The sequence below is a fragment of the Malaclemys terrapin genome, chromosome 8 (genome assembly GCF_027887155.1).
Source record: "Malaclemys terrapin pileata isolate rMalTer1 chromosome 8, rMalTer1.hap1, whole genome shotgun sequence".
Taxonomy (NCBI): Eukaryota; Metazoa; Chordata; order Testudines; family Emydidae; genus Malaclemys; species Malaclemys terrapin.
The window spans coordinates 67,443,106-67,464,715 of record NC_071512.1 but is presented as its reverse complement, the minus strand read 5'-3'; the positions used below and the strand labels follow the sequence as shown (position 1 = coordinate 67,464,715).

Here is a 21,610-nt window from a genome sequence, read left to right as displayed (position 1 = left end):
TCTGTGTACTGAACTCTCATTGATGTCAGTTGCAATTTTGCCTGAGGAAAGACTCTTAATTTTTCTTTATTTCACATTTTCTATAAGATTGATATTGCAAAACAAAACCACATCAAAACCAAAATACTATATAAAATATAAATTAAATAAAATCATGCCTGATACGAAAGACCAGAATTTAGTTGCAATTATTAATTCCCCGTTCTGAGAACTGATGATGTATTCTGTTTTAATTCTGAATTAATTCTGTTTGGTCTATAAAGTTTAAAAAGTAATTTCCATGCTATTCTTACTTTTTCATCCAGGTACTCTTAAACGCATCAAACTATGTATAAATCAAATGTTTTCAATTTTTTCTTGTGGTATTAACTAGCTTTAACTTATAATTGACTTGCTACTACTTATTAATAGATTAAAAATATCCCTTATTTAAAACATACAATAGCAGCATATAAGAAGTTACCAGCAAGTATTTTTAAATGGATATGGTAAATAATGTGCAACATAATTTGGATAAAACTAAAATTTATGTAATATTTTCAATAGTTTGTATAGATTATAAATATACAATAACAGTAATAATTCTTACCTTCTAACTTCATTCCAACACTTAGACATTTTTGAAATCGACAGTAAGGGCAACGCTTTCTCTGTGTTTTGTCAATCTGACAGTTCTGATTTTCTATACACGTGTACCTTTTGTTATTCTGGACCGTTCGTTTAAAGAATCCCTGTATGATAGACAAAGAGTCAGCCCATTTCACTTTAACAGTAGGTTTCAGCATTTTATTTTATGGAAATCATTGTCAGATACTTGTCATATACCACTCAAGCACTTATGAGGTTATATGGCTTATTTTAGATTTCAGCAAGATATACTCTGGAGAAAACTGCTAGACTATAGAGGAGTTTTTCTGGTATTAGTACGGTGTTTTTTGTAGACTTACGTCAAAGATTGATGAGATTTGCCTGTACGCCACTGCATCCCTAACAATGGGACCATAAACACTGATGCTGACCAGTATCTCTTTTGTCTGCTCTTTAATATTTGTAAAATGACTGAAGTCTGCCTTTTTAAAGTAATCTTGTATGGAATAAATTAGAACACTTGCAAAATGTAATAGAAACATAAGATACATCTGCTCTATGTATTGTTATGGTGTATATCAGAGGCATAATAAATATTTGACATTCATTGTCTAGATACAATTTTTTAAAAACAAAAATGCGATTTTCTAGGTTTATTCTGCTTGCCATACAGTGAAATGTTTAAAATTGCATTGTTCTGGTGTAGAGGGTAAGAGAGTCTGCTTTTAGAAAACTGATTTAAATAGTTGTATATAACTTTTAAAGGTTTATTCATGACAAATTATTGAATTCACTGACAAGGCTCAACTATATTTAATAGTTGGTTTAATTAGATATGGATTTAGTTTCCAACTATATGCACAGGATAAATTACATGTGTGAATATTCATTATTTCATATATTACAAGAAATTTTTTGCTTGACTTTAATTGTGTACATGTCCAAGTAAATACTAAAATAAAATACTTTGTAGGAAAAATAAGCATGAAGTTGTGATGACAACAGAAATGTACATTTTTATATTGAAAGAGAAAAACTTTGGAACAGTGGCATTAGATTTTGTAAAGTTGAAATGTATTGAGGATACTAATTTGTCACTTTATCCTACAGGAACAATAATACTCTAAATGTATATAAATCACCTAAAATCAATACTTAGGTCGCTTAGGACTGAAAGTCCTTCTACAGCTCTATCACTTCACAACAACAAAATATTTAAAAGCAGTGGACACAGCCATACAACAAAACAACCTAACTTGGTTTTTTTTTTCCCATTTGGGCAAATGAGGTTTTTCAAAAATTTGGGTGTGAATCTAATCATAAATGGAATCAGAAAGAAGCCAAACTACGCACCCCTGTTTGTTTATTTTTACCAGCATTTATTTTCCTTTAGCATTTTAAAATATTTTAAACCATTTTGATTTGTTTTCTATTAAGTAATTTGTACTAAACCTTGCAGCTTTCACAGGTGAGAAGTCCATAATGGTAACCAGACACTTTATCTCCACAAACTGGACACAGTTCTTCCAGGTCTTCATCATAAGAGTAATTCACCATTTTAAACTGAGACACTGGAATAAACAGAAATAACACATTCAATGAGCATAGGTAGTTAAAAAAATGCTTTCCTCAGTTCCAACTATCAGACATTAATTCTGACCTGAGGAAACAATTCATTAGAGAAACATCTTCTGCAAATTAAATAAAAAGACTTTTAAAAAAAAATCAAAACAAACAAAACAAACCCACCACCACGACTCACACTGAAACATGGAAACAACAAGGAGTCTGGTGGCACCTTAAAGACTAACAGATTTATTTGGGCATAAGCTTTTGTGGGTAAAAACCTCATTTCTTCAGTTGCAGTGAGGTTTTTACCCACGAAAGCTTATGCCCAAATAAATCTGTTAGTCTTTAAAGTGCCACCAGACTCCTCCTTGTTTTTGTAGATACAGACTAACACGGCTACCCCCTGATAATTGAAACATGGAATTTTTAATTCAACAGCAAAACAATATGAACTCTTCACAAGTAAACAAAAGTATAAACTTCAGAGTTTTGTGTTGTGAGAAAAAATTCTAGAGTTATTCAGAATTCCAGTGCTCTTAAACCATCTACAGTCATCAAACCAGAAACTACATTAAATTATTTAATTTCACCACTTATCAGGAAAGTGCTTAAAAAAGTCAGAACCAAAATTGACAAGGTTAAATCTCACTGATGTATGTAAACTAACTTTAACTAGGTTTGCTTCCTTTAAAGTTTTGTTAAAATAATACCAATCTGTAAATATTTACTTTATCTAAACTTGAAACCCCCATAACCAGCACTCTCCTAGTGTGTTGAATGTAAATTACTTACAGTACCAAGTTAAAATGCTGTCCTGACACCCAAAACCCTGTATGCTTGATTCTGATCAGCAGCTCATCTTTAACAAAAGCTTGCTTCCTGTAATACCTAAATAGATCAGTTTTAATATTAAATGTTCAAATTGCTTATTTGTTCCCATTTTATTTACTTTTGCCTCCAAACATTTTTAAACCCCAGAAACTAGAAAACAGTAAAAAAGGAGACAAGCAGAAGGCACTGGGATTGTTTTTTTGGAGAGATGGGGGGTAAAGTACCTAAACCTAATTAATTTTATATAATCGCCATGCTAAATTAAGCCCAAATCAAACCACAACGATCCAGGATTAAGGTTCCAGGTGCAAGTAACCAACTTCCTCGGACAAAAGTAATCAGTGTTTGCGGGAGATCTAAAAGATGTACAGAATGTAAACAGGAAAGCTGCAGTTCTTATGCCCTGATTTTCCCAAATACCCCTGTGCAATTTAGACAAAACCTTGAAGGAAAAAAACTGTCTGTAGGAATCTAATGCGGCCTCTGCCACTCCGACGAAAGGCGGAGGAGGAGCTGGGAGATGAGGGGGTGCAAAAGAACCTGAATGAAAGAGAGATAGAACTGATCTAGATTCCCCCCTCAACCAGCTCAGTCAGCAGGTCTGATTGTCCCTCCCCCCCCCCCCCAAAAAAAACCCCACAACCTCTCACCGCAGAGCCAATTTCCTTCCCTTTTCCTGCTGCAAAATACACCAGGCAGCTGACGGTTTGTAATGTAATCAGTTATCTCTGTAAGGGGGTGATGGACACAGCAGCGGCAGAAGTTATGATTTTCTTCCCCTAGAATCAAACAGCTGTCACGTTTTTGAGTCATCTAAGCGAGTTACATCTAAGTAGTTGTATCAAGGGAGAGATCTCCCAGAAAGCGGCTGAGGATGCCTTGGAGTTAAGAGTCTCTGGGTTAAGAAAAAGATGTGCTAAGTCTTAAGTAACTAACAGCAGCCGTGTCCCCTAAGGAAAGAACCCTCCCCCCCCCCCCGGCTCCATGGGAACTAGAGAGGGAACTGGAGTGAAATTAACACGGCGTGAAATAGCCGAGGGAAAATATTTTCAGAACGACTTCTTCACGGTTTATGAATCAGGGCCAATCTGATCAGAGAGCAGAATGTGTGTTACACACTATGGCTCTCTCCAGCTACCATCTCCACGCTTGTTGATTTCTTTTATATACCTGACCTTAGGTGGACGATCCTTTAACTAAGATTAAAGAGCGGATGAATTGAGTTTTCTGCTCACGGTATGCACGCAATAAATATACGCTGCCTGTGCTGCAGGGGCCGAAGCAAGAACAAAGTTCCCGGTTGTCCCAAGAAAAAAATAAATGGACAAAGGGGTCAGTAGGGAAAACAAAGATTTTTTCCAAGCGCTGCCCGGGAGCGTTGCAGGACAACACAGTGTTGAGCGGGACACAGCCAAAGAAAAAGAAAGTCTGAATTACCCTGACACCCCTCACCCCCTTACAACTTCTGCGTCCCATTAGCCTCAAGATAGAAAAGGGCCCCCTGAAAACGATCAATTTAGGCTGAAACAAGCGACCGGTAGAGAAGTTTCTGCTAAAGGGTCGCCCAGAGCCCTCAACGCTACCCGCTTCTAGAGTTGAGTAGCACATTGTGCTAAACTGGGGCTTTTCTACAGTGACCTAGGTGTCTGGCCAGCTAGCCCCGCCAGGCACCTGGGACGATAGGACGTGGAGAACGACCGAAATGGAGATGGGATACAGCCAGTCCCCAGCACTTAGGGGATCCTCTCTGCTCCTCCATTTAGGGGAGTGAATGGGGTGCAACTCCAGCGCTGTTGCCGAATCTCTCTGTGACATAGCGAAAGCCCCCTGCCTTTAGCATGGCAAATAAGAATCACCTTTAACTGAGCGCGGGAGCGAGCCGAGAATCACTGGTTCCCGTGCCACTAACAGCCACTTCCCTGAGACAGAGTTCAAATCTCCTGTCCCGAGCTCAAAATAAACGCAGGTTAATGCGAAAGTCTCTGAGTTTCAGACAGAAAGTTTCCAGCTCCGCTCTGGAGTTAGGACTTTAAAAGATCCTTCCCGCTAAGCTATGGTACCCCAGCGACTCAGCTCCAGCGCCTGCATTCTCTGACCACCACGGAATGAAATTCAGAGGCATAAATACACTGTCAGTTTCAGGACTTGCTGAAGCAAAGTTTCTCATCGCATCTGGTTGATCACCTGTGTTATTTGTACGGAAAGACAAACTGCCCTTATTACCGCACTTACTCTCACACAAAGCCATAAATGCAATTAGCAAACCGACAGGAACAGCACAGAAAACGACCGCTAAAAAAGCAGCAGAATGGCTAAAACCCTGCTTGGAAATTGTCCCCTGACAGCTGTGTATTTCGGATGCCTTCGAGGCTTCAGTCTCCAAGGCTTATTCCGTCGAGTCTGTGCCAGGTAAAGTTGTAAAGAGGTGGCGAGGACTATTTCCAGAGCAGAGACAGAATCTGGGTCGTGCAAAGGGCGAGTATGGAATTGCCGCAGGGACTTCCCTGATGTTACCCCCTCGTTTGCTTGAGATAAACTTTGAGGCTCTTTCATGCGAGCCAGTATCTGGAGCTGCCTTTTTTTTTTTTTTTTTAAATAAAACGCGTTTAAAATAGAGCCAGTGGGATGGATATGTTTCTTGCGAGCAATCGAGAGCAAGGAAAATAAAGGGGACCTGCCAATCCCCGCTCCCATAGGCCCCATTCCCCCCTTAAAATACTAGGTTTCCCTTAACAGCTCACCCTGCGTCTGATGCTTTGCGGATACGACTGCACAGTGTCACGGCTCCCATGCACTGGGGGCAGACGGTAGATTCGGATAGTTACACTTAACCCTCCCCATTGCTTTAGTGCTGAATTTCCGAAGGCTTTAACGCAGCTTTTAGTAACCCGGTTCTGGAAGTTCAGCAAAGTTCCCAATTGTCAGGCACAGCTGCCCGGGTCAGCCCAGAGCAGCTGCCGGTGCCGCTAAGCCTTGCTGGCGCATTGGTAATTGCTTTAGAAACCTCCACAACCGCTTGCTCAGGAGCCACCAACTTTTTATGGAGGTGCCCGGGAAGGGAGCCGCGGATCTCTGCCCCCGGGGCTCGGAGCCCTGCCCGGCAGGTACCGCAGGAGCAAGCGCCCATGTGCTTACCTTGCATGTTTTCCGGCATCTGCCCCTGCTCCCCATTCGCTCGGGCGAGTCCCAGGGCTTCCGTCTCCACTTTGGGCAGCATGACAAGGCGGCTGCGGGCCGGGATGGGGGCTCCGTGTCCGTCCGGGAGAGCGGCACCTGGGCACGGCAGCACAGATTTAGCTCGGAGAGGGGGCGAGCGGCGGCGGCGTCCACCCCCCACTCCGGCCCGTGCCCTGCGCGCCCCGCTGCTGCCCACACCTAGCGCTGCCGCCCGCTAGCGCCGCGCGCGTGTGGCGCTGGGGCTCGGCGCGCGCCAGGGGGCAGCCCGGGAGCCAGCGGCGCTGCTCCGGCGGAGAGCTGCAGCAGCCAGGCTGAGCGCCCAGCCCGGGGAGCAGCGCTGCGGCTGGGCTGGTGCGCTGCTGGCCGGGTTCCCCGCCCCCCCTCTTTCTCCTCCCCCCGGCCCGGCAGGGGCTCCCTCCAGCCGCAGCTCTCGCCCTGTCACAAGTGTGGAGTTGCGAAGTTCAGACCTTGCGGTCCTGCCTTGTTTACTCCACATGCACCGAGAAGAGGCACTTCCCAGCCGGCTGGGGCTGGGGGAGGGGGGCTGGGGAGATAGCGAGTGTGAGGGCTCTGGGGGGGCTGACACTGCCGCTCCAGCCAATGAGGAAGAGGCACAATCAGCAACCAACCCTTCCCCCTCCTCTAAAGCTCCCCCCAGTTACAGTTGTTAAATCATCCTGATATTACAGTGCTAGTAAAACAGGCACAGGCCGCCTAAGGGAGCGAGGTGCACCGGCCAGCAGCTTGCAAACATCCCTAGCAAGCCAGGTGATCTCTGCATCCAGGGGGAATAAGACATGAAGGTGCCGTGCAAGGAAGGAGACGGGCAATGCATTATTCCTGCTCCGTGGAAGGCAGGGCTAAGGGTTCTTCTTCAGTCATCGCAGGCTGTTTCCTGACTGTGCAGCCGCGCTCTTGCCTTACACTCTCACACAGCCATTGTGCGTGCACAGGGGGTGATGAGAGACGTTCTTGTCTATCCCATTTTCACCCATCAGGGCTATTCCCCGCCCCACAGCAGGGACAGCTGGAGTTGAACTCTCTCCAGTAGAGAGTGCGTTGTCTCACATGGTCCTAGGCTCGGCGTCTGTACATGGTGGTCTCAGGTGGGAAGCTATCACCCCCCCCACACACACACGCACACTATTATAAAGGAATTGTACATCTTTGCAAACACTACCTTGATCCCCCTTGTTGACATTTCCTTTTTAAAGTCCGATGGAGACCTAATGAAGGTACGGTTGGGTTTTCTGTATTAATTCTACATTTTCTAGCGTCTTGTGAGATCTATCAAGACGAGCTACATAACTTAAATAAAGCAAATGCCCTAAAGAGCAATCTGTTAAACAACAGCCAACCTGCCGACTAAAAGTGCAGTAAATGGCATCAACTTCAACGTTACCAGAAAAACCTCGTTCAAATAGTATTTTCTAAACGCGACAATGTTTAATTCTCGGTGCCAGCGTTTGCAATCCCACAGTTATTGCAGCCATTCTCAGTCCATTCTAGTGAATGGGATTTCAAAGATTTTAATATATTCTATTTGACTAGCACGAGGAGCAGAAATATTTCAATCAAAACTCACCGTCCATTAGTCGAGGTAACAATATTACTGTGATATTCGAATTAGTTGTATTAACATATATCTATTTTGTTGACATTAGATGAGCAAGCATTAGTTCCATCTTCAAAATAATCAAAACCTCCTATATCTGACAGTTATGATTATTCTTCTTGTTAATCATGTTCACATTTATGGAAAAATGTAAATATTTGGAAAATAAAAATCCGTTTGAACTGTAAGTAATACATGCTATTGACTATAATAGTGTATGAAAATAAAGGTTCATGACTGTTAATACAGATTCTATAAAATGTAATTATTGCTCTAACTTCATTAAACACTTTTGATGACCGAGCTGCTGATAAAAAAAGTGGCAAAGGGTCATTTAAGAGCGATAACTGACTCTGTTGTGCTCTGTGCTGAGTTAGTTTGAACTTTTCCCATCAAGCAGTTAAAAGTAAAAATCTAAACTTAATTTACTGGAGATGTGGATATCTCCAAACGTCAGTGTTACTGCAAAATAGGTTTCTTTCTTTCTCTCTTTCTTTCAGGACTTGCTATTCTCGGGATGGGTTAAATGTGGGGAGGGAATCAGACCTGTAAGTGTTACATCTTAAAAATCTTGAAATAGCCAATTTGGGAAAAAAATCCTGCTCAATATTAACATAATTTCCAAAACTGGAATTTTATCTCTCAAATTCTCTTGTGAACAGGTTTTAAAAATAAATAGCGGCGCGGGTATCTTACTAGGGAGGGCTGTTTGAGTGTCCCCTGAAAGATGCCTTCCGCTCAGGGGAGCGGACGGATATGAGATGAGACCATACAATCTTGGCGTTTGTAGATATATTATTTACTTATTTTTTTAAACCTATAGACTTTGCTTCTATAAAATTGTTGTGAGCTCCGGTTAAATGGGCTCAGAATAGAGGCAAAGGGTCACACAAGTGGATCTGATGTAAGTTGCTTTTGGTTTGGCTATAGGTTAGAGGAGAACACTTTGGGCTTCCTGTCTCCGCAGCAATGAGGAGCAGATTGTAGCCCATGTAATGGATAAAAACACGGAGGTGCTTTGGAAGAGCAGGTCTTAGAGAATTCTGCTTTGGAGACATGTAGCAGAATAGACTGAAGATGCTTCTCTCCCTACATGCCCACTGGTTCCAATGGGTGCAAAGTTAGCTACGTGTGTCCTATTTTAAAAGCACCTCGTTCTCTGTTAGAGAGATCTCTGCCCTGTCCCTCCCACCCCACCTGACCTCCCCGCAGGACATAAATTATGAAAGGCATAGCCTATGACAGTATTTACAACAGACCTTGGAAAGTTAGATTAATACGTATACAGATCCTCAGTCCTACAGCTCTCTAAGATTTCCTGGGCAAATAAGAAGGGTCGTTGTCCGATAAACTCGCAGCGAGACAATCCATTTAGTTTCTCTCGCTCTTTCTGGTGAGTAAAGAAGATCAACATTTTAGCCCACCAGGGCAAAAGCAGAAAAAGACCCTGCCAACCAGGACAGTCTTGTAGCTCGTCATCTAGGACTAGGTTATGCATTGAAGTCAATGGGAGTTTTGAGCGTTCAAATCTACGCTGGGTTAAGATCGAGCCCTTAATGTTCAGATTTCCCCCATTATTTATTTTCACACCAATAAGAGCCAGTCTTCTTTCTGAAGATTCTATCTATGGCTTCATCTATCGCTCTCTATGTCTATCCCCACAACCCTAGCACCCCCTATTTTGTTTAGAACAATTTCCCAGTGGTTTACTCCCACTCAGGTATATACAGAATTCACCCTCTAAATGACTCTTTAGTACTCAAGTCTCTGTTTAACTAGTACTTGTGGAGTTAATGTTACAGGCAGTATCACTCCACAGGGGCCTGACTTGGAAGGAGTTCAAATGGTACATTGCGAAGCTACTCCAGGAGTTATTAGTGTAGATGAAAATACTTTGGAGTGGTTATTACACATCTACATTTCTCCGAAGTAACACTTTAGGGCAGTAACCATTATAAATGATACCTGCTCCCTCGTGGCTACGTTTAATTTAACATGGAGCTTTAGCTCTCACAATTGCCTTGAGCAACCTTAATTACCCTCTCTTCTAATCCCTTCGCCATTCCTTACCAAGTTCTCCAAACTTTTTTATGTGACTTCTCTCCTGAGTTTGCCTGGCTTGTTCTGATGTAGCCTGAAGGTCTTGATTGACGCGTGTAATTATAATAATAAAAGATGATGGCTTGGGGAGCCTCTAGCAGCCTTGATTAGCGCAAGGAGCACAGCCCTGGAATATTCATGTTTTCCCATTTAAACGTATGTACAAGTCCATTAAAAACACGGGTTGATTATTATCATTATTTTTTCAATCGGGAACTTCCTCTGCTCCTTTTGTTTTCACAGTGCAGGGGTCCATGTCGTGGTATTTCAAGGCCAGTTCCAATTCTTGGGAACTTGAAAGAGGCCCAAAGCTGGGCGCTCCTAAAGGCTTTCCAGCTAAGCAGGAACTTTTCGAACTTTGATGGGCGTTCCTGTGAGCAACAAATGCTAGGCTACCTTCTGCTTTGCGTAGGGTAAAGTGTCCTGCAGGGGAGAGGGTTTCCTTTATTTGACCACAAAGGCAGGCGGCTCTAGCAGAAGAAAACCCTTGAAAAGTTTGTGCGAAGGGAACTTTCCCCCCAGATCACATTGAGAAATAAATGAGAGCAAATTGTAATTTTGCTGTTGGGAAGTCTATATCCAAAGCCACACCAAGAGTCCTCTTGCTTCTATAGTAATGTTTAGGGTTAGCACTCCCTTTTTTGCCTCTGCTAAAAGTTCACATTGCAAAGATCAGCGGTGACAAACTGTGTCTGTAGATGGAAGGCAAAGTGCCACTATCGCGCAGCCTGTCCATAGTCCACTCACCGATACGTTCCCTCATAAAATACAGCAGAGGAGCCAGTGTCAACTTCGGAAAGCATGAAATGCAAGAGATCTCTTTACAATGGGAGCAAAGCTCTTCCTGAACAATTCATGCGCTTTATACCTCATCTCCCCGACCACATGCGCACACATTTCTTTTTCTTGCTTGCTTTCTGTCAATCCGAATGTGAAGCATACCCGCGTCTCTCAGACAGAGAAAGGGAAGAGTGACATGAAGTCACGGCAAGTCCCTTAAGAGAAAGAGCTGGTTGGTTTTTTTCCCCATTCGACTGGAAGTGTTGTATTTAATACCCTGGGATTGACGAGCTAGAGATTGTTAGTGCTATAAGCCAAAACTCGCAGAAGGAGGCGTTAAAAAGTAAACTGCCCGGTCTAGAGAAGTGAAAACCAAAACCACACCTTTCTGATCCGATGTAAAATTCAATGCACAGTGAGTCAGGCTGTAAAATATACGTCGCAGGTGATCAACCTTTTCAAAAGTCTATTACATTTACTAGCTTGAGTGATTCACAGTTACCTTACTGGGGCTGTCGATCCCCTCTACTCCGAAATACACAACTATTTCGACACAATCAATTATTGACTGCAGTGCTATTTTTAAAGAACAATAAAGCTTACTGCTGTACATTGGAACGCATCCATGCCTTATAAACACCTTGCAGCATAGAGTGAAACATACAAGATATGTTATATGGCGACGAATAAACCTGGTCAGGTAAGTGGTAACGTATCTCTGTGATTGTATTTTTTTTTATTGCGAAATGAGTCATCACCAGTGAGAAGTTGTAATGACTTCACCTCGTACTAGTTGCTGTACCTTCCAGCCCATGCGGGTGGAGACACCACACAATACCTAGCTGTTCTCTGTTTAATTCTCTTACAAATCTCAATGCAAATATTATGCAATAAGGTCACTTAAAATTATGTGGTTTAAAAGCAAATTTCACATTTGCCATGTATCGTTTGGGAGTAAAATATTCCCACCTTCAACAGTCGTACAAAGACTCGAGTTTATAGTTTCCCACTAGCTTTAGGTTGCAATGTAACTTTCTTACAGCAAACAAACTGGGAGTATTGATATTGAGGTTTAAAAGAGATGAGGATGAGGTGTGTATATAGGGTGGACGTTTAGGGTGGGACAAAGTGGTTGTAACTCTGCAATCCAATCCGAAATTAAACAATGACAACCTTTGGTACATTTTATTATGTGAACAACACGTGCCCAAAGGTTGCATGAGGAATTTACTGAACTAACAGCATCAGTAGCAAACTACAGTCTAGTCCAGGCTGCAGTTTTCACCCAATCCCATTAGGCCACCTTGAGATCCAAACTTTCAGGCAGAAATGGTGTTAGGATTTTTTTTCCTTGCGATTCACTGTTTGCCTTTCAGATGGAAAAGCTGATCTAATGCAGAAGGATTAAATACAGCTCAGACCTGTCGCCATTAACAGCCGGGGGAAGGGGAGAAGGGTAGGATTTGTTCAGCTTTGATCATTTTTTAAAGTTGAGAAAATTTTTAGTTTTTACCATATAGACAAAGAGGAGGTGACTCCAAATGAAGTGCCCCATCCTTAACCCCTTACACAAACAAATAGACATTTCTCATGGTATGCCAACGGGGTTATCTAGGAGAGTAAATACTACTCATGTGAGTAAGAATTTGCAGGATCGGAGCTTTAGCTTTTACTACTTTATTTTATTACCGTTTGTCTAATTACTATTTATTAATTATCACATTCACCTACTTTTAGTGTTGCAAATCTATAGCATGTTTACTGCAGTGTCATTTAAATCACTGTACTTTTCTAGTTAGGTTCCTTTGTCTATATTTCTGCTTCACTATTTGAGATTTCTTTAGATCACTCTGTAAAAGAAAAGCTATAGCTTGGAGGACACATACAGCTACTACATCTGTTTTTATTAAGAAAGTAAGAATTGTATTAGAACTAAACCCAAGTCTCTATATCATAAGAGATAACTGATTTCTATACTGTACAGACAGATTTTAAAAAAAAACTTATTATTTCAGGGACAAGTAACCTTGATTCAATAGTAAAAAAGTTTTCTTGGGTCTCCTTCCTCCCTCCCCCCCCACATACCAGTTATGTGCTGAAGCTTGCAAAACTTTATTTAAATAACTCATCTTTGTAATTAACATAGTTTATGCTTATACATCAATATATACATATACTTCATATATAATTTCTCTCACACATATAGTCATAAAATAAACCTTTAAACATTTATACCTGAGAAATATATATATATTACCATAGGAAATTATAATTATTCCCCCACTCATCCATCCTGTAATGGTGACCATTACAGCAGATTCTTCCCCTTTACTCTATGTAAGGAAAAGTTTAAGAGCTGATTCCTAACCTACCCACATGGGCAGGTGCCTGGTAGAGATCAATCCTTTCCTCTTAGACACTAAAGGTATCATCTCTGTTACTTTATCTCAGCTATTCTGCAATTTAGAATCAGACTGAATGCATGTATAATGTGTATTTAGGTGTAAATGTGTTAATCTTTGTAACACTATAGTTGGAAAATTAAATATAATGTCTAATTACTCCATTACATCAAATTGAAAAAAAAGTTTAGTATTTAGTCAATGAGGAGCCAAATTTCCAAAAGTATCTTGAGACAAGATTGACATAGTACATTTAAAAATGACAGACTCAAAACCTCACTATTGTAAACAAATACAGAATTTAACTTGTGTCCTGACAGTATTGGGGCATGCCCTGGATCAGGCAAAACTACATTTGTTAGTGGAAACTTTGCCTGAGTAAGAAATAAAGGAGGGGACCCTATTTTGAAAGTACTGTGAAACTTGAATTTACAGCTATCTGCTAATGCTGATATTCTCATCCAAATTTCTCAATAAACCTAATTTCCAGCTACATTTATCCACAGTACAAAAGACACACACACACACATCAATGTTCAACTTTTTAATATAATCTTGCTGATTTGTTAGTTAATTAATATTGCACCATACACTGGAAACTATATCTTATCAATTAACTCATTAAACCCTAAAACACTTTAATAAATATAATATAATATAGTAGGAAATATAAATGTTGCCTCAGGGCATACAGAAAATTAGGATGACAGTAAATATTATGCAAATTGGAAAATTTCATAGGTAGAAGTTACAAGTAGATTATTTTTTTCCTTCCACTTAACCAGTTTTTCAAGTTAATGGCATGTTAAATAATCATAACTAAAGTGTCTACAAATTGTATATTGGTTCCCTGAGGAACCCTGAGACAAAAGGCTGAGTAAAGAAAAGTAAAACCATTAAAAATTTGGAGCCCTGGATGAATATTTTCAAAAAGTCCATTTAATGATGTGGTCTGATCCTGTGAGTGCTGCACCATCAACTCTTACTGAATCCCAGTTGCCTACCATGACCTTTGTTGGGGTGAGGTGGAGGAAAAGATAAAAGGCAGGAAGTCAGGAAAAACGAGGGGCCAGCTTATGTTCCAGGGTCTATTCACCTTTTAAGGGCAAGATAGAACTTCTATAGAAATCAATGGAAAGATTCCCACTGGGAGTTGGATCAGGCCCGAAATGCTAAGTAAAAGCTAGGTTTTGATTTAATCACCCATATTCATTCCTGGTCCAAGTCTATTAACTGATTTACACAAGATATAAATTTGACTAAATGGACAAAGTACATGGGTGCTATGAATGATGGTGTAAATTACATGTTGTTCATCAGTTGGCCAGAAACTGGTTGTGAATGGCAAAATATTGTGATTTTTATTGTTGAGGGAGTGTACAAAGTGAATTGCATTCTTTGAAGACCAAAATCAGCTGTGGTTTTAAGAAGGGGATATACCCATTGAAATCAATTGCCCTTATTCTCCTCTCACACAAATATAAACTAGAAATAATTCCACTGAAGTTAATGGAGATATACTGCTGTAAAACTGGAATAACGGATATCAGAATCCAGCCCACTTGGTGTTGTGCCTATTATGCCAACGGTGAATGAGGCCCTGGGAGAAAGTTAAAACAGACCAGAGTGATTTATCTTTAAAAATTCTGGATCTGATTCAGTTCTTGTTTATACTGGTTTTACACCAGAGTAATTAATTTAACTTCAGTAGAGTTATTCCTAGTTTACATTGGTACAAGTGAGAGCAGAATCAATTTAATTTACTTCTACACCACTTCCAAACAATAGTGTGCAAGTTACACACAGATCTATTGAGTGAATACCAAATTGGTGCAAGGTTACAGTGCTTTGCCACTTACATTAACTTACAACTCTTTTATGATGACTTGACATCCAGATTCTGCTATCATTTGTACTGCCATAAACTGGAGTAACTCTATTTACTTTAATTGAATTATTCCAGGTTTACACCAATGTAAGTGACAGAAAAATCTGGCCTAGTGCATTGATCACCACTGAATTGAGCCCAGAGACTCTCCTGGGAGTTACACTGGCTTTTTCCAGGCTGCATTTATTTGAATTTGATCCAGTGTCTCAGAGATACAATGCATATAATATAGTCACTTTGAAAGTCCACGCCATCAGTGGAGCTATACTAATTTACACCAGCTGAGGATATGGCCCCTATATAAACAAAATATAAGAGAATAAGGTATTCTGTAGCATCATTATATTTCTATAAGGGACGTACTTGATGAACAGGAAGCTTAAACTGAGTTGGGGGTAAATGTGATACATGCTAATATATTATTAATGATTACTGTTACTATTGTTGTAGTACCTAGGAGCCCTAGTTATGGACTAGGCCTCCATTGTGCTAGGTACTGTACTTCTCTTTATGATATGGCCTTACCTTGGTTAGAACCTTCACCTGACTGACCATTCTCTTTAATTTTTCCTACTCCTGAGTTGCACTCAATGATTTATTATACTAAAGTTTTAAGAAAAGAAGACAGACATTCTATATCATACTCTGAGCCACATTGTACAGTTCTTCCTCAGGCAAAAATCACATTAATGTCCTGGGAGTTAGGCTAACTTGAGTAAGGGCTGCAGGATTTGGCCCTATTATAGTTATTTAAAATACATTTGATATTTAAATTGTTCAGCAATAGGCCATATTTTATTCCCACTTAAACTAGTATATATTTGGCCTGTAAACAGTAGAAGTACATACTACACACACACACATACAGCAGACCTGGTTCTGATCTCATGTTGGTTTTACATTGAGGTCATTAACCCAGTTTAGGACAGTGGAGTTCTGGTTTATGTCTATCTGAATGAGATCAGAATCAGACTGTCTATCCCTTTTCATATTTTCCTCTACTAACTCTCTTATTTTTCTTAAGCTTGTCGAATTGTGGTTTAAAGTAGCACAGGTATACACACACAGTAGGAGTTTGGGTTGATCCTTTCTCTGTTAAACACGTCCTGGAGCAGTAGTCTTTAGATGGACCCAAATTCGTCCAATTTACCTCTTCTGGTCTCTTTAGCCTCATTCCAACCGATGACTGTTAAGGCAACCTGAGAACGTCTGCCTAAAATCTCTCAAATGGTCCTGAGACAAGTGGGTCAGAAAGTGCAACATTTGGAACACATATGGAATCCTTGGGCCAGAGCCCGCCCTCAATAAATCTGGAGTAACCCCTCTGAAGAAATGAGAGCAGCATGTGGCCCAACATCACAGTGGAACACCCAATTTAGAAAGAGTTGCTTTGACTGAGTAAAAATCTCCTGAAGCACTGAGGTGCCTCTCACAACGCTGTATCTCTGAGCAGTGAAAAGCAATGGATTTATATCCCAACTGGCATGAGAAGAGAATGAAACCCACTTTGTTGTGCTGAACAACCTGTGTTTTGGATGGAGAAAGAAAAGCGGTTGCTAGAGTCTGGGAAGATGCACCAAGGAGACTGGTGGAGATCCTTCCGCTAATCAAACGATCTCAGAGGAATAGCCCCCGCACAGCCCATGGACCTATTCACCATGTCACTGGGGCATTTTACGCAGGTCTATACTCTTTGGCTAGTATACAGAGACGCTGACCCACATAACCTGCCGCTTTGCAGTTGAAACGAGACACAGTCACGCTCTCAGAAGTAAACTGTGCCAGGCCAAGTTTAAACACCAACGCTTAGGCGCTGAACATTATTGTTTCAGAGGTTCATTTAGAGCAGAACAAGCGGAGTAGCCACCATTCATTCGCTGAAAGATGGCCCCATGAGAATGTGAAATCGAAGTGAAAGGAAAAGCCCCCCGCAGAACTGGAGCCTGGCCTGGGGGCGATTCTGGAGTCACTGAGCGCTGGCTGGCTAACATATCTCGGGAAGCAGAGCTAAGGTCTTCCGTGGAGTTCAGTGAAAGGAAAAGCAGCGGCCCCTCCCAAGAGATAAAGATCATGTTTCAACTGCATTTCCTTGTCTTTAGACTGCCTGCAAACTAAGATCTCAAAGCCATTCCCCAGCCCCTACCACCACCCGCTAAAGAGTTTCCTCAGATCCCTCTGCTCCCAGCGATCAACCCATGTATCGCGCACCCGGGAGTGTAAGGCACCGAGGGGTAGAGGTCTCCATCCCGAAGGCTTTCCACCAGGCGAAAACCATCTTTCAAGGGCACGGGTTATAATCAGTCGTTGTAAAAGTCAAGCCTCAAATTCGCTCCTGCCATAGTTCTCAAAAAGCCAAGCCCCAGAAGTGAAACCCAATAGTGTACATCGGTATATTTAAACGTTGCCTGGGGCTGAGAAACCTCCTGCCTGGTGCTGCGCTCAGCCAGGGCGTCGCAGTCACCCACTGTAACTTTTACGCGAGCCCTGGTTTGAGCATCTATATACGACCCGGACGGCGCAACTGGAGACCGCTTGCAAGCAAATCCCGGACTGTCAATTGAACAACGATCAACACCTGGCTAGCTCAAGGCACAGAAAGGAGACGCTCAGGCCACGGGACACAAGGATTCGCAAGGGATTTGGAAAACTATTTAAAAGTAAAATTCCTTCACCGCCAAGCCTGGCACAATCACATCCCGGTCTAACCCCATTAGAGTGATTCTCTGCTGTTCTGTCTATGCACTTCATACTTTTCCAGGAGTTCAGCAGGCATTTCATTCTTCCCTCAGATGACAGGCAGTAGGATGCTAGATTCTCTCTACGGAAAAAGAATCCCGACTCTAGATCTAATTTGTACGAACTCCGTGGAACAAATAAGCAGAATAATTCGAGATTTGGCATTTTTATAAAGGTCGAAGTGAAGTATAAATGAAAGGGAAAAACTACACAGAGAGTATTTCAGAGAGAATCGACAAGGCTTAAAACACAGAAGCATAACCCCCCTAAAACAGTCAAAAACATGCCAGAGAAACAACATCAAGAACAAGACACCATGCAACATTCAGTAAGAGCTTGAATGCAGTAAAATAAATGCCTTCCAGTTTTTCAGTGTAGTGAAGCTGGTGATTCCAGAGGCTATCTGAATGCACTCGAGGTTTATAAAGTTTTATAATGTTACTTTAAAATGTTAAATGCATTGTCTTATTTACAGCCCTGCTCACACTCAGTGAATATTTAACTTCATTTGTACAGCATCTAAATACATATGTATTAGAAGTCTGTATTATGTGTGATAAGACTATAAAATGCTTCTGAAGTTTTATTGACTTCAAATCATGCAATAGGCTTAGGCCTGATTTGTATGCATTTATGCCTTTTATATATTTAATGACAATTGCACAAATATTAGTAATTGTAACAAATAATTACATTAAATATGTTATTCCATATGGCTTTTAGACTAGAGTGATGACAGATTATGTATTTAGTGATTATAGTATACCTGGAGAAGAGAAAGCTATTCAATTAAATCATCAACTGTTTACTTAACATTTTAAACAGGGATTTTAATGCATTCATATTCTTGTTGATAAAATCAAAGTGTAAATTAAACAGTTGTTAAGTTATCCCATAATGATGATTTTCAATTTGGCATGGATGATAAGGCTCAAGGTTAACAGAGTTAAGCAGAGTTACCATAACAGTTAGAAAAGCTTTTACTTACCAACTGGTGTAAGTCCATGTTTTATAGATTCCTGTATGTTGCCAGTGTCAGAACAAGAAGACATTATTAGGTATAAATATAAAATGTCCTTGGGTATAGGGTGTACAGCATTGAGTTTGGCAAAAGGTGTGGCTTGTAAACTTTTCTGGCCTTGAGACCCAGGCTACAATAACCTTCAGTGAAAGTCAGCAAGATGAACAACAACAACAAAAATCCAAGAATTCAGAAAGTAGCAAGTATGTCTTTCAATGGACTCTGTACTTTTTCCAACATTAGTGGACTGCCCTAAACCATGTATCCCATTTCATGATATTCTCTAATCAGAAGAATTGAAACTTGTGATAGGTTCGGCATGGTCACATGACTCTGTACAGGTTGATAAGAGGACTCTGTTATAAAGTGACAGCAAAAGAGATAAGAACTCTTGGCAGATAATGGCAGAGAAATGATTAACTTAGAAGTGGAGAGGTGCTATGAAGCACAGAGAGTGGAAGGTTGTAAAATTGTGGGGTCAGAAGATCATACTGAGTGGATAAAACCCAGTACCAATGTAAGTGTAATGACAATAAACTCAGGCTTGTGACCTGTCCTCTCGATGTCATCACCTCTTTGCACAGCGGCCAACAAGTATGACTGTTTTGTCTTCTGTAAATACTCCTTGGATGGCAAAACAAGCAAACGTTAATTTCTTAAACTAGGCCTATGTATCTGCTTAGGACTCTATTCCCTGGGTAAGAGCATTAGCAAATCTATGGTGATTTTTTGTCAGACAAACCCATTTTATTGCACCTACTCATTAGATAGGAGACTAACTCCCAACTTGTTTGGATGACAGCCATTTAGGTAAAAGCGTACACTATATTTTCAATAAAGCAAGAGCTTTACAGCAGAGTTAAACATTGTTATCCTAGGAAAATAATGTATAGGCGATATTGTACTCACAATTAAAGCTGCTTTAATGCAAAAACTTTTCTAACGTGTAGAATCACTTTGAACAATGCTGAAAATCAATGTTATAAGGGCATGTAGTGCAAATGATCACTACATGTCATTTTGAGCACGTCTGTCGAGCCACGTTCTGTTCTCAGCTACCCTGGGAGTAAATGCAGTGTAACTTAATTTACTTTAATAAAGTTAGGCTGCATGTACATCCATGAACTGAGTGCAGAATTTGGCTCATGATGCTTGTTTCTCCTCTTATACCAGGGAAGATCAGGAATAACTTCACTGAAGTCATTGGAATTCCATCAGTGTAAAACTTTTGTGAGATCAGAATCAGGCCTGTCATATCCAGTTTACATTAATTCGAATTTCCAGTCTATTCCAAAATAGAGAAAATGGACTGTGCTGTGAGCCAGATCTAAAGCCCGCTGAAGTCTTTCTAAGGACTTCAGTGAAATTTGCATCAGGCCCTAAAGCAACACATGCATCCTTTTATACATTTTGGAATGGTTGTTGGCTCCATTTAAACAGCGCACCGATTGAACTGCTTTTCACTCCTATCCTTCTGGTCAGGACTGAAGCTAGAGCAGGGCATTGGGTGTGGGAGGTTATCTGTAGTGGTTTTCTAATGGTCTGGACTAGGAGTCTTGAACTCCTGAGTTATAATTTGGGCTATAACACTGTCTCCTTCTATGGCTTTTGCAAGTAAGACATGTAGGGCCTGATTTTCAAAACTGTTAGGTGCACAAACATAAGTACAAAATGCACGACTTATTTGCCTGTGTAGGTACCACAATGGGGTGTGCAAATCAGATATTTGGTCACCAAATAACCAATTATTGTCATAAACATTAATTTGTGCATTCTATCATGGTAACTATGCATGTGCCGTGTAAATTCATGCAGCATTTGAAAACTGGGCTCCTTAATGTCTCATCTTCTGTTTTCTCACCTGTATAGTGGGATAACTATACTTATGTACCTCACAGGAGTGTTGTGAGTATTAATTTGTATGTTGTGAAAGTGAAAAGTGTTGGGTAAATGCTTATTATTTTTGATTATTGACAAAGCTTAAATTTACATTCCAGAGTAAATGGCTACATTTAATAATACTAGGCATGTCTCTACAGTCACTGAAATATGTTGAAGTGAGTTCATGTTTATCAAAAACCGGAGACAATTCTGACTGATTTTATAGGAAAATCTGATTCGATTCAAATTCTGTATCTGCTCTTGATTCATGTGATGATCAAATGAATTTGAACTTCAGGTTATAAAAATGAAAAGCTCCCCCACCCCTCCAATCAGGGACTGTGTATTTTCTATTTAGGTCTCAAGGGTGGTGGTGGTGGGGGGTGAGGGTTAAAATAAAAGAAATGCTGCAAATGATATTGTGGTTAGATACTTTCCACTGTGTCATTAGAGACAGTGTTTTAGCTTTGTTGGCCCATATACAAGAGTGGCTATAAAGAAATCTGCAGTACATGGGACAGATACACTAAATCATAGGAATTCTAAAGAAAGTCCATGGTTTTGGCTTCAACTTCTGTAGCTCCTTTCCTTTTTGCATCAGTATCAAATGTCAAGGTCATTTAAAAATGCACCTCCTTCCCTTGATGATACATTGTCTCCAGTGATAGAAGAATTTGTGCCAGGTGCAGAGACAAAGAGACTTTTAACTTTCCTTAGTGCTTGGGCCAATCGGAAGGAGGAAAGTTATAGGAAAACTCAAGGACATCCTACATCAGCTTGTAAATCAGCCATTACTTAGCAAAAGGGACTCAGGCTCTGACTGAGTAAAGTACTTAGGGATGTGTGTAACTTTAAGCATGTGAGTAGTCTCATTGAAGTCACATGCTTAAAGATAAGCGCGTGCTTAAGTATTTGCTGGATCAGGAACTTAGCGTTCTGTTCAGAGAAGTCAGTGGTAAAACTCCCATTTGACCTTAATGAGATCAGCTTTCCCTTGTTGTAGTTATGGCACCATGCAATAG

The 21,610-nt window shown here is 40.7% G+C and overlaps 1 protein-coding gene across 3 annotated transcripts in view; it reads right to left on the bottom strand.

Moving 5' to 3' along the window:
• Positions 1 to 19,538, bottom strand: part of NR5A2 (nuclear receptor subfamily 5 group A member 2) — a 126,201-nt gene extending 106,663 nt beyond the window's left edge. The window contains exons 1-4 of one of the 3 annotated variants that reach the window (XM_054038332.1): positions 18,675 to 19,538; positions 6,124 to 6,261; positions 2,041 to 2,159; positions 590 to 731 (exon numbers count right to left, since the gene is read on the bottom strand). In XM_054038332.1, coding sequence (XP_053894307.1) covers positions 590 to 731; positions 2,041 to 2,159; positions 6,124 to 6,261; positions 18,675 to 18,738 — 463 coding nt within the window. In that variant the 5' untranslated portion in view covers positions 18,739 to 19,538. Of the gene's footprint in view, positions 1 to 589; positions 732 to 2,040; positions 2,160 to 6,123; positions 6,262 to 6,632; positions 6,678 to 18,674 lie in introns of those variants that run through there. The other 2 variants (XM_054038333.1, XM_054038334.1) reach the window with 2 other exon arrangements.
• Between the last annotated feature and the right edge of the window lie 2,072 nt (positions 19,539 to 21,610).